The following is a 13,942-nucleotide window of genomic DNA, read 5'->3' as shown; positions in this document are numbered from 1 at the left end:
ATCTGCTGAAAATTTTATTTCTAATAAGGCTGAGTTTGAAGGGTGGCAAAGAAAGCAGGTGGAATCAAAAACCAGGAGATGACCTTACTACCACTGAATGCAACATTCCCAGCATCGGTTCAGAACTATTCCCATAAATCAGCTGATGTAGAACTGACTAGTGAATTCAATTAATCATATAAAGAGGATACTTTAAAAGAGCAGAAGAGTAAACAAGCACAGACATTTCATAAACAGGAAAATTTTTAAACCACAAGCAAAAATTTCAGAGAAACTTCAGTGGATTATACAAACACAGAATATAAACATTAAATGCAATAGCTTCCTAATAGGGAAATACAGTGATCAATTACCTTGTAAATAATCTGCCAAATCCCCACCATTGCAGTACTGTTAAAAAGAAAGGATTTTTATTCAAAATACAAGGTCTGAAACACTTGCTGTGACTATTTTTGCTTTCTAATCTTTTCAATAAAATTAGAAGGCCCATTCCAGCTGTTTAACTTTGTTTTGTCTATTATTTGTAATTACTAATTTGAAGTGTAACACCTTCATTGATGCTTACAGTTTGATAAAATAAAAATGAATTTATGGTACAAACACTGCTGATAAACTTAGGACTGCAGAGAAAATTAATAATCTAGTTTTCAGAATTACCTGTTATTTTGCAGCTGTGCAAAGGCTTTTTTTTTTCTTCTAAAAATCATTTTTAAAAATCAACCAGAAAGAAACACATACGCTAACACATACCTCCATCACCAAAAAGACAGAATTGGGCATTTCCTAAAAGAGAAGAAAATTCAGTTTAAGAATGTGACAAGACAGAGCCTTCAACACCTGCATTAACTGGTATATAGTAAGAGATTTTTTTCAAGTCAGATGAAAGATCTTATGTTAAAGTCGTTGTGGGTAGCAAATAAATATGTTTACTAACAATCAATTGCAGAGGTTTTCCTTAAGTTTTTCAAGTTATCAAGAATATGTATTGAAATCAACACTAAGCAAAGCCAGTTTTGTTAGGCAAAACTAGACAAAAACATAAACTGAGTATGAATAAATGATAGCCAAACGGCTTCACAGCAAAATTCTCTTTCCTGAGAGGGAATGTTATACTCAAAACTTGCTGAAGTGTCAAGTGATGTTATTTTATAAGAAGGAAAACCTAAAGTTTACAAGAGCTTTGAACATTAACTCCTAAGCTACTGTCAAACGTTGCTGCTGTTCACATGATCGTGATTAAAACGACACCTAATGCACACACAACTGCATGAATAAGTAGTTTAAGATGAGCCAGATGCGTTAAGGTTAATTCAAGACTACATAAGGCTGTTTCATTTTCTGGAAGCATTTAGTTTAGCCGTTCTCATCTGTGTTACAGAAAGGCACTTGAGGGTTTTTCCAGCTCAGAACATCGAGCACTTTACAGATTTGTTTACATTTCAAAGTTTCAAAGAAAGCATGTTTCTAGGAATGCTAGGCAAATCTGTTGGGAATGAAGGGCGTGCTCCAACCAATATTAAAGCAGCAGTAGATCACATTTCAGGAAGTCCCAATTGTTCAATGTTTCTGTAACAGCTGTGGCCAACATGAACCATAATTTGAAATCCTATAAATGCCTCAAAACCTAAGCGCATTTTATCAGGAAGGGAATACATTAAAGCAAAATACACCACCACCACCACAAATACCTGCCCTGTAAATTACTGAAAATACATAATTATAAATCTTGTTTCTTTCTGCACTGTTCCTTTGCAACAATTTCTTTCAAGATAGAAACTCATCTTCTTTCAGGAACCCACGGATGTCAAACAGTAACCCGTATCTGGAATTAGCTTCCAAGTTGTCTATCAGCACTAATTAAACTAATTCCAAACAACTTTCATCACTTTGCCCAGCAAAGGCCAGTCTTGTGTTGAAGAAAAAAGAAAAGAAGCCAAGACACCTGCTCCCACTCCCATCTCTGACATACTGGCACCGCAAGTGCCAGTAAAGCCTCCCTGACACCTTCCTCTGAACTCAACACAAAGACATCAAGCCAGAATCATGAAAAGAAATCCACCATTTGTAGAACGAAAATAAAATCTGAAATCTTTGGAATAGGAACGACAGGAGGAAATCTCTAAAATCTTTGGAACAGGAACGATAACAAAATGAGCAAACAGAAAGCTATGGCCACCTGTCATTAACCTCCCTTGTACTTCAGCCGGTAGCCGACCACGTGCTACCCTGAGCTCCCCAGTGTTCAAACCCCAAATTCTGCCAGCTGAGGAGCACTTCTCTTACAGGACAACTGCAATGTGTAATAACAACACTTCTAAGAAGCATGGAAAGAGTCTGTTCTCCAGTGACAAGAAGAAAGCTCAGCTATTGGATTTCCACCCAAACATAGCAATCCCATGAATCAGAAATAGATGTTCCACAGCGTCAGCGCCTCAGCTACACAACACACTGTACAAAAACAGCAGCTCACTGCAGCATGTAGCGCTCAGCTCATGACAGACTTGTATTCATCACAGAACTAAGAGAATGTGTTGTCTGGATTGTCTTGGACACAAAGTCCTTTCAGATGAAGCTGCCCCCTTCCAAAACACAGAGCTGATCTGCCCTGTTAGACCAACCCTCACCTCTCCAGGCAAGGAAACCAGAACCTACAGGTGAACATATCACTTAAGTCAGAGCAAATATGTCACGGCACTGTTATTTTGGCCACCCTCAGGCACCTGGAGGAGCACACGGGGCCAGAGAGTCTGTGTGAAAGGAAGACCACAAATGTATGCTCAGATTTGGCAGAAACAGGGCTGTGTCACACCAAACCTGCATAGGCTTTCTTCTGCCAGCCACCCTGAAAGCAGGCTCTTCTGACTCGTGTGTACAGGTGATGACACCAATTTGGTATTTGGGTGTGGGAAATCAAGGCAAACTGGCAACAGATTACAAACCCCGTATCAACTACCCACCCGTCACAAATCCTCTAAACAGTTTTAAATCTCCGTTGGGATTTCTAAATCTGCCCAAATGAACTCCTTAATATTTAATTCCCATAAAACGTTGGTATTCAAAAATCTGTATACATCACATTAAAGTTTTAATTAAAGCCTTATCCTGGCTACAGTATTATCAGTGTTATTTTGAGGGTATTAACTAAAATCAAATACTTGATTAGGGTGGTTAACTCATAACCACATGCACTTTTCAATATCCCACCAATGCAAGCAAAACAGCTTCAAAACAGCTGAAGTTGTTCATCCCTTCACAGTTGTTCACATTTTGCATTCCTGTTCTTGCTCGGCCTGACTGGGAATATGATCTCCGTTTTGGGAATACAATCAGAAAACACAAATCAATTTTGCAGACGCATTTTTCCCTAATAAATTATTTTGCTGAAAAATAAAGCGATCCCTATCATCGTTCTCCAGATGAGCAGTTCTTGTTGACTAGCTAGGCAGAGAAAAGTGCTCAAAAAGGGAAAGATAAGTAAACCACCGCGTTTCAGATTTAAGGTTCAGGAATAAAGCTGACCTAGCAAGCTATTTTAAACTGCTTCTTGAAACAGATAGCAACGCTTTCAAAAATTTACATTCCCATACAGATCATAAAATTATAGCAGCTGGAGCTGCTCCGGCCTACACTCCTACCTAGAAAAATAATCAAGCAAAACAAATGTATGCTGTGTTTAAACAATTATGGAGCAGTTTCCCAGCATACCTTGCCTTATTTGCTCAAAGTTTTCTTGACAAAAACCTACTTTTACTTCTTATTCTGAATCAAAGTTTTACTTGCAAGATAAAGTAGAAGATAACAAAGGTTAATAGGAAACCATTTTACAATTCTGAAAGCTAACAGGTAAACCTACCAGATGAAGATTAGGAGGCAACATATTTGCCAAAATTTGCTGTGTTTTAATCCCAGACTTCCCACAGTTGTCTCAAGGGATGTGAAGTTCCAACCCAAATCACAGGCTCGGTGCAGTAGTTCCATTTAAAAGACATTAATTGAAAAAGAAGTCAAAACATTCGTGGTTACTTCTGACAGCTGTTTTTAGAACTCTAGCACACTGGCAGAAACATACCCGAGATTTCTTTTTGGATAGGAAGCCCTCCTTTAGAAAAAGATAAAAAAGATAAAAAAAAGATAAAAGATAAAAAAAGATAAAAGTCTGCAGTGAGTGAGCTGCCAAAGGAGAAACCATGGCAAGTAAACAGTTACTCTGCTTTTGCTCAGTTTGTAGATTCTGTTTAGCTGCAGTTCATGATCCGAGTCCCAAGAGCGTGCAAGTTAGCCTGACAGCTTATGTATTGCCGTTATCTGATTTTCTGACATGTTAATTTGTGCCTTTTTTTTTTCCCCCCAGGAATACACTCCATTTTTTGGAGCATTAGATACATTTGGCAAAAGTTCTAATGATTTAGTGAAAAGGGACCAGTCCAGATCTTTTTAAGGCTATTTCTGCCTGCATTACAGACACTCTCGTTTTGCTTTACAAGTGCACCGCACCAGCAGCTTCTAACATGTTCAGCTCCTATCATGTCCAAAGGCCTGAACATTTTGTTAGTTCTGACTAAATGTTAAATCTCAGACTAAATGTCAGTTGACACGTGCCTGTAGGATTCAAATAGCATGCACGCTGCCAATTATTCATATAAAAGAGCAATCAGCCATGGGATATGTCCCACAACAGCAGTACCACTCATTTGCTGTTATGTGAATTGCTGTACTTCAGTAATATGCACGGGGGACAGTGAAAGAGGTTGGCGACTGCACAACACAAAGGAAAGGCAAAATTGTTCATGGCACACCAAGCACTTAACACGCTCAAATACTTAAAGATCTTCTGAAACAGTTTTGAAATACAGATTACAGCATCCAGGCACAGCAAAGGAGTTAAGGACTACGAAGCAACTCCAAACCTTTGGTTCTCGTGGTCAAAACAAACTAACTGGCTATCCCTAACATTCAACACCTAGTGTCATTCCTTGCAGTCTGATATTGCTACCAGCCTTCCAGTTAGCACCAACTACAACGTGGTATTTCAGAACCTTTACGCTTTCTAAAGGGCGGGATTTTCCTTTTTGTTTAAAAACATCTGTCATGTGGCGGGGAAATACAAACCCAGAAAAATGGTCTGGAAAGCATGCTTTCCTATGACCATATCCATGCACAGTAAGGATGGATGCTGTCAAATCAAGAGGCCTCAATCAAAGAGCTGAAGAAAAAAAAACAAAAAAGATACTGAGACATCCTAATTTAAAAGATGATGGTTCAGAAAACAGCTGTAATGAGAGCAGGAGGCAATCAAAGCTGTGACACACCAAGATCAAGAGCACACACCAGAACGCCTGAAGCTACCACCTCAGGAAACATGCAAGACGACCAGACCAGCTGGAGTCCTTGGGTAACCCAGACAGGAGCACTTAATCCCTTTGGTAAAACAGCAACCATAGATAAACACCATTCTGTCCACCAGCATCCCTAGTAGGAACTGACGGGCTCTTGTATGGGAAAGGCTGAGGGATAGGTACCAAGGGATCGCTGGCTTTGCTCCCACTAGCTTTTGCTGCTTTCAAGGACAGGAGAAGCAGCTGCAGTTATTTTGCCTGCTCTGCGTCAACGAGCTAAGAAACAATTTATATACAGATACTCTTTCTCCAGTAACAAACTAGAAATTCGTTCTCTCTAAACTACTGCTCAAATAGCAAACTTCAGACTCCATACAGCGAAGACTAATTCATTCTTCTAAAGCGCTATCTCCGAGATACATTACAGGCTTTCATCCTGATGGCTGACATTCTAAAGAGGTTTTGAATTAAATTATTTGCTAAAACAGGCACTGTCTGGCACTGTGTGAGATTAGTTCTAGTCAGCACACACTTGGGATCATGAACTGCAGAAAACTGTAAACTCATGGCCTAAGTATAGCACATTCCAAATAACTTACTGATACCTTCATAGTGCAGTGTAATATTTTATCCCAGGACCACAATGCACTTCATGCTGCTGAGTTAGAGGTTATTTTAGACTCCTTTTGCTTTTGAGAAGCAAGGCTCCATTTCCCCAATTAATGTGATCCATGACTCTCAGATCTTCTTTTGCAGGATGAATGATATCTCCCAGCACCACTATGGGAGAAGAGCTGCATTCCTTTACCATTGCAGTGACTCAGGTGGTTTTTATTTTTCAAAAATACCAACCTCCTGCCCAAGAAGATAAGTAAAAAATGTCTCAACAGGTTATGTTTTGGAATCCATCTATTGCACTCTGCTTTTTGCTTCATGAAAAAAAGTAATTTCACCTTGAGAGGTGAGCTGCATTCTTTTCTCCAAAGCCCTGCTACAGCAAAACATTTGCCTCTCACAGATTGAAAGCTCATATTTAAGCACCTCCACAAACGCCTTCAGTCTTAAAACCGTTCTTCTCCAAACTCAGTTTTGTGCAGCTCCCTGGACTTCTGAGCTAGCACAAAAAACATACTCTGCTTACATCAAATGCATAACTGCAGACCAAACCTGCCAGCACTGCACGTGACCACCTTACGGAAATTGAGGACAATTATCGTGCTGGCAACAGAACAAAAGGTTTTAATGCTGACCAATACATATTCAACACTAATGGCGCACCAGTCCTTTTGGGGATGTCTGCAGATGAATGGTCATTTCCAGTAATTTAACTTAGTGGACCCTATAGGTATTAAGGAATATATAAAAATGGTGTTCATAAGAAACTGAAGCAACAGCACTGTAGGTTTTCAAGTGCTCATATCCTATCATTAGGATGGCTCACAAGTTCTCCTTAGATCCAATCAAAGCCTTAACAGTGTATGTGTTTTTACTGCACTCACTTGTGCGACTGGTCGCAGATGCAACAGGAACGCAACCATAAATGAGCAGAGATGAAAGAGAAGGAATGTGTGTAATTACCTCATGTGAAAACAATTTTAAATGAAGCCTTTTGCAATATGTAAAATATTAACTACCCTTTCTTTCTCAAGCTTAAAATATATATTCCAAATTGCTATACAGGCATACAGCTTTAATCTCCAAGTACCACCATCAAGTACAAATAATTTCACTTAATATTGTGAGATATAAAAAATATTTATTATTCATTGCAATTAATACACCTTTTTTTCACTTATTATTGCAACTTGCAATGCACACCAGCTTTTTTTTTTTTTTTTTTTTTTTTATCTGAACACTTGGTACAACAGTTCTTCAATTATTTAGATAAATGGTCTGCCTAGGAGTGCACTTGAAATGTGAGCATTTAAGAAAAACTTTAGACCAACAGATCTATAAAAATAAAACAGATTTCCAGTCACACTGAGAACTCCCTACTATGACACAGACCCCACTGGCTCCACCATGGAGTAAAAAAAAAAAAAAAAAAAGTTTCTGTAACTTAATTATTGTTTAAATTCCTAAATTCTTATCTATTATACTATATGTCCATGTACACAACACTATGACAAACAAAAAGAGCAGTACATGCTAGAACATGAAATGCTAGAGAAAATTAGTAGGTGTAGCAGCCTACTAGACATGTGAATGCCTTGCATAGTGTTCATTCTTGCTGGGTTATAAATTAATATAATCATACAAGTTAATGACGTATAATATTTCACAAACAGAGCCCTGTGCAGAAAGGGGAAAGCTTATTTGTGCAAGTGTCACATCCTCTGGACCATATTTTGCACAGCAATTTCTTCTATAGAAGTAGCATTTTTCTGCCAAGCCTTACGTTTGCCATGAATGCATTTGAAATATATCCAAGGTATGAGACAGTTTTTCCCTTCTCTCTGCTGTAGCTGTTCTTTTTATTGAAGCTCAATGGCCAGTGACAAACAGCAACATCTCAAAAGGAGAATATGGGGCTGACCAATCACAAAGTACTGTCACTCATAGGGGCACCCTTTTCTGTGGTAGAACATAAAAGCATGAAAAACGTGTTTCTAAATTACTTTTAGATGAAGGAATAAACAAGTGTATAGCTCTGTCCTTTCTTCCCTTGTGGCTGTTCTGTATAGAAATAATAAGAAATGAGAGCTTCTCCAAAGCTTTGAATTAGAAGATGATGTTAAGTCATCAAAATACATTATATCTGGTCAACTACCTTCAAGTGGAGCTGCAAAGCTTAATAAGTAATCTTCACATCAAACAACTGTAAATGATAAATCCAAAATTCAGCTGCTTACTCACACACCAACATCCTCCGTCAACAACTCCAGTTTCTCTTAAGATGTGTGTATACACTAAATTCAGGATGCTGACAGATTATTTCCATTTAGCATTACTGAGGAAAGCCTGGTCTCTTTGAGAGACCGCACCTTCCCTTTCAGAGCAGCTAATATCATTCAAAATGCAGAGTTCTGAAGTCAGGACCCAAAAAGGGAAAGAAAAGACCTCAGGAAAGAGTGTACTCATCCAAATGGAAGTTTTGAAGCATAATCTGTTATTACTTGAATTCACCACTTTGTATCATAGGTCAACAGAAGCTGATACATATCCTGCAGTGCAAAACACAATAAAACCTGACTTTACCTGGCATATATCTTCTGAACACAAATTTCTGTAGCTACATGAAATACACATCTACACATAAGCTGAAAATCTTTTAGAATGCAAACATGTAAAGACAAAAATGTTGAATAATGTAAAAAATGTCTATTTTGCACTGCTTTATCTATGCAATGCCCCGAGGGTGGCTTTTAATAATTTTATTCATAAATGTAATTCTGTATTTAAGATTAGAATTGAGGCCATGAGACAAATGTATATTTCGTATTCAAGTAGAACAAATGGCTGCACACCTTACATCATCTCACATTTAGCATTACTTAACACTTGCAGCCCTTATAATACAAAAAATGTACTTCCTGCTAGGTACAAGGCACTACCCTGGATAGGCTAGAAAAGAAACGCCTTCACCTTGTCAGGCAGAATCCTGGGAATAAAAAGGGGAAGACAACTTGAAACCATCTAATCATTATTTCTCCTAAACAGAAAGATGCAAATGTCTGTTTGGTTTTTATACTTTATCCCCCCCAAACTGGAATACAGGTATGTAACAGCAACATACGTATGTGATGATGATCTGCTTCCCTCAGTTCTCCCTCACCGTAACACAGGGCCATACAATATATTTCTTTGCCACAGATGCCTCAAAACCCCTGCTCCTTTTCTACAACAGTATTTTCAGTTCTGTTGACTTCTCAATGTCACTTTGCTTCATCCTTTCAGATCAACTCCTACTAGCGCATTTTCCTTTGGGTGTATTCAGTCATTAACCGCAAACATCCACTTTCCAATTAAATTGGAAAATTTAATTGGAAAAGAAACAATGGCCAAAGAAACAATGCTAATTCAGGAGAATAGTTACTGCCACTGATACAGCTCCCAGCCCAGCCAGCTGATGCTTCTCTCTGGAGACAGGACCAGACTACACAAACAGTCTCTGCAGAGATTATCAGGCTTCCATGTGCTCCTGTGCCTGGAAGTAAACCAAATTCCATGCCCCTTTCTACCCCAAAAAGAGACAATATAAAATAAGTGTGTAGTGTGTTGAATATGAGAGAACCCCCCTGCCACTGCTAGGGAAATAGATTTCTTTTTCTAAATACCACATTGATTTTGGCAAGAAAATATATGGCTACTTAAAAATCTACTTGATATTTAAACGCATTAGATTTTAATAAATAAAATTTAAAGAAAAAGGCATCAAGGTATATTTTTACCTGGACATCATACAGAGCTACAATGTTCTCATGCTGAAGTTCCTGTAAAACAAAATATTTATATTATAGAAATAGCCTGTTATTATTTTAAATTTAATATACCAGGTGATAATCAAAGATAACCAAGTTTTACAAATAAAGGTAGTATATTTTTTAGACAATTCAATGGAATTTGGAGGAAACCCCAGCTATTTAGACTATATTTAAACTGATAGAAAATTATACAGTATCTTCAGAGGTCAAAAAGATCTGGTTCAAGATTTATTTTCTATATCTTGTTATAGAAAATGTTACAACACATGATCCTTTAATGAATACTGAAAACTGACTAAATTTAATTATAGTCTCAAACAATTTATTGTTTAGGGGAGTAACCAACTATGCTATTTTCAAGCCAACCTTCTTATTTTACAATAAAGTGGAAAACAAGCCAAATAATATCAACTACAACTTGCATGACAACTCATGCAATTATTTGTAACTGTTCAAAACAAAAGCAACACTTTGCTAAGCACTTGCAACACACTAATAGACACAAGGCTGCAATTTCTAGTGTGCAATATACAAACTAGAATAGAATATATATACTCGCATATAAAATATCTCAAGAAAGTTGGAAACAGCACTGAACTTAACAGCAGCACTGTTTATTATTGCAAAGCTACATCAGATGAGATGCAGTGAAGTTCAGAGACTGGAGAATGGTAAGACACTATCCAAGCAGACATTTCTGTAAAACAGCACTGAAGAACTAAATGATGCTCAATTTCCTTCATTAAAGCCATGCTACATTTTTGAAGTGAATTATCTCAGAAGTGGAAAGTCTGCCCCAGGAATCATATTCAGCATGCCAATTTAACTTTTCAAGGCATTTTTGAGGAGAGAGAAAAAAGAAAAATTGAAGAAGGATCAAGGACCTGTGTTTTACCCTCTGCTGTGACTGTACAGCTTGGGAAAGGTGGTGCAACACTAAGCATCCTGAAGGACAAAGCTTTCTGTATGTGCAATAAAAGCACATAATGGTTCTACAACAGTTTTTCACTTGTAACAACAAAAACATGCCCTTAACCTGTTCTGAGAGCATTTCCAGAACTAAAAAAGTTTTTTTTTTTTTTTTTTTTGTCTTTTTAGTTCTGTATTTCTTCTGGAATTAATAAAGATGCAAAAGGCATAGTAACAATTACTGTGATACCGCACATGACCCAGAATGAACTGCGTCAAAAGTCTCTTTTCCTTTTCAAGTAAAGCAGCTTTAAAAATCACTGCAATTAACATACCTTTAAGATTTTTATTTCTTTTCCAAGTAGGATTTGTGACTTTGACAAGTTCTTTTTGTTAATACTCTTTATGGCTACTTCCCAATCCGTCTTCTGCAAACAACCAAAAAAGTATTGTCAGTTTAACACACATATATATATACATATTTAACTTTATGCACTAACAAGTATCTAGTGAAGCACAACAGCAGCGAGATCACCCCTACTCTACCCACCGGTGATTACTACATCACATGACACCATTAAGAACTATTTCATTCCACAACAGTGCAGGCAGCTATTAAAAACCGGCTGCAGCTAGACTGCATTTTCATGGATTTAAAAGCACTAAAAAAAATATTACAACAAAAATAATCATATCTGATTTGCTCTTCAGTCTTGTCCCAGTGATGAAGTCACTTTTATTCTCTCTAAGACTTCTCAGTTTTGGCCTCCTTACACTCCACAGCTGAAAACTGCACGAGCATCTGTTTTTTACGTAAATATATAGTTTATCTATTGTATGTTTATACACTGCCTAAAAATAAATTGTCTTTAGCATCCTCCATTGGCCTTCAAAGTTTCTAATGCCTTTTTTTTTTTTTTTTTTTTTTTTTAACTCAAAAATCTCTGTGCTGTGCCCTTCCAAGTTCTTCCCCCACAGGGTCAGTGTGAAGTCTTGTTTTCTGGAAAGCACAGCACTTCAGGCACCAGCCCCAGAATAAACCCTCGCAGCATCAAGAAACCCAGCTATGAAGATCCGGGGTGATCGGCGAGCCACGGCAGGAAACCAGACACCTCTGAATTTCAGAAATCTTCCTGCCAGGCCCCCAGGAGACAATTTTGCACCGGGTCCCCCTGTCCCCGGCCGGGTAAACGTGCCCCTGCTGACAAACAAAGGGCTCGGCTCCCCTGCAGCTGCAACTCCCGGCTCGCCGTTATGTTAGGAAGCTACCAAACAGCAGGGAGGAGAGGTGAGAACACGGCTTAGCCGGGCGTTTTGTTGACGTTTTTATTAAACCATCATCATGATCATAAAAAAAAAATAAAAAGAAATCGCTTGGCGAGGCCGGGTGACGGCGGCTCGCCTCAGGCCGCCGCAGGGCCCACCTCCGGGCCCCACCGCCCCCGGCCCGCTACCTCAGAGCCCACCCCGCACCTTTTTTGCCTTTTTGTCTTTTATTTTCCCTCCCCCAACCCCACAAGTCCCCGAAGGCCCCCGGCAGCTGTCCCCCCACCCCCGGCAGGAGCTCCTCAGAGCCGCGGCCCCTCCGAGCGACCCCGGCCCGGCCCGGCGGGGGTTGTGTAACCGGCTGCGGGCCGAGCCCGCCGCTGTGGTATTTATTTACCTTGCGGTGGCGACCTTTGAAGACCACAGCAAAGGCTCCGTGTCCTATCAGGTCCTTCTTGCTGTACTCAAAGTCCCCCACCACCTCCATCATCCCTCAGGGGGGCATGAAGCCCCGGGAAGGGGTGGTAGGAAAACAAAAGGGGCTCTTCCTCCAGCCGAGGCAGCTACAGCCGCCTCACGGCAGCCGGCGGCGGGCTGGGAGCCTGCCCCTCTCCTGCCTGCCCCCGGCGGCCGGGGCAGCTCCTCTCATCCCGCGGGGGCAGCCGCAGACCCCCCGGCCGGCGGGGCTGCTGCAGGGCGTCTCCGAGGCGAGGGGCTCCGTCAGGCATGGGGAGGGGAAGGGAGGCTCTCAGGGGCCGGCCGTGAGGGGACAGCTCGGCATCGGCGCCGGGACGAGGGGGCTTAGCTCAGCGGGGAAGGGGGCTCGGCGCCCTGCCGCTGCCCGCCCCCATGGCCCCGCGACAGCGGGGGCTGCCGGCGCCGCGGCCCCTCTCAGGGAGCGAGCCCCGGAGCATCCAGCGGGGAGAGGAGGGAGGCGCGGCCCGCGGCTCCGAGGAGGGCTAGCGTCGTCTCCTCGTCCCCCGAGGGAGAGGAGCGAGCAGGGAGGGTGCAGATGAGGGGCTCTCTGGCCGCCACCGCCGCCGCCTTCCGGGGCTCCCGCTGCTCGGCCAAGCGCTTTCTTTCCGATCCGCACCCCGCCAGCCCCAGCTCCGACTGCCCAAAGCTCCGCGCCACCCCGCGCCTTTTATAGGCCGCATCGCGCAGGCTCCAGCGCTCGGCTTCTTCCGCCGGCGGCCAAAGAGTGCCTCACCCCGTTTAACCCGGCGGGAGCGCGAGGCGCGGTCCCTCCGCCGCCATCTCCTCAGGAGCCCGGCGGCGCCTCAGGGCCCCGCCGCCGTCACCTCAGGGCTCTGGCGGCGCCTCAGGGACCCCCGCGCCCCCACACCCGGCGCTGGGGGAGCCAAAGCTGCTGTGCTCAGACACCCCCCTCGTCCCCTCAGGGGACACGTCCTCGTCCCGGCACCTGGGGGAGCCCAGGCTGAGGCAAAATTCGAGTTTCAGCCCCTGCCTTGCCTGGAAATCGCTTCTAACCTAGCACTTGGGCCGCTTCCTCAGCCACCTCAGGCCCGCCTGAAATGAGGGACAAAACTGAGGGGCCACCAGGAGAGGGGAACCCTGCTCACACCACAAACTGAGGCAGGGTGAGGAGCCGCACTGTGAGGCAGCAGCAGAGGTAGGAAGGCAGAGGTTAGCTCTGGGCGGTGACACTGCTTACCCAGCGCCTCATGGCTCACCCTCAGCCCCGACCCTGCTCCTTTAGTAAGCCAGATTCTACATCAGAAGAAACTTAAAGGAATGGAGAAGCAACTGAGGAGCACACAGACAAAATGCTAATACAGGTAAGCACCACAAGCCAGACACTTCTCATGTTGCTCGATCTCCTCATGCAGAGAATGGCCACTCTAATTTGCGCCTTCTTCCCCCCAGCACTTCTAGATCAGCCTTGGGCAGTTTTCAGCAACAAATACAAACAAAAAAAACAACACCCCCCAACAAAACCAAACAAAAAAATCACACCATACGTCACACCACACACCAGTCACATGG

At 41.9% G+C, this 13,942-nt stretch overlaps 1 protein-coding gene across 1 annotated transcript in view; it reads right to left on the bottom strand.

The window, feature by feature from the left end:
• ULK2 (unc-51 like autophagy activating kinase 2) overlaps positions 1-13,066 on the bottom strand; it is a 39,699-nt gene extending 26,633 nt beyond the window's left edge. Inside the window, exons 1-5 of the mRNA XM_084299701.1 lie at positions 12,333-13,066; positions 11,005-11,097; positions 9,728-9,769; positions 751-783; positions 354-390 (exon numbers count right to left, since the gene is read on the bottom strand). Coding sequence (XP_084155827.1) covers positions 354-390; positions 751-783; positions 9,728-9,769; positions 11,005-11,097; positions 12,333-12,425 — 298 coding nt within the window. The 5' untranslated portion in view covers positions 12,426-13,066. The remainder of the gene's footprint in view (positions 1-353; positions 391-750; positions 784-9,727; positions 9,770-11,004; positions 11,098-12,332) is intronic.
• Positions 13,067-13,942: the final 876 nt, after the last annotated feature.

The sequence above is a fragment of the Netta rufina genome (assembly GCF_964035555.1).
Source record: "Netta rufina genome assembly, chromosome: 21".
NCBI lineage: Eukaryota > Metazoa > Chordata > Aves > Anseriformes > Anatidae > Netta > Netta rufina.
This window is presented reverse-complemented; position numbering and strand designations above follow the sequence as displayed.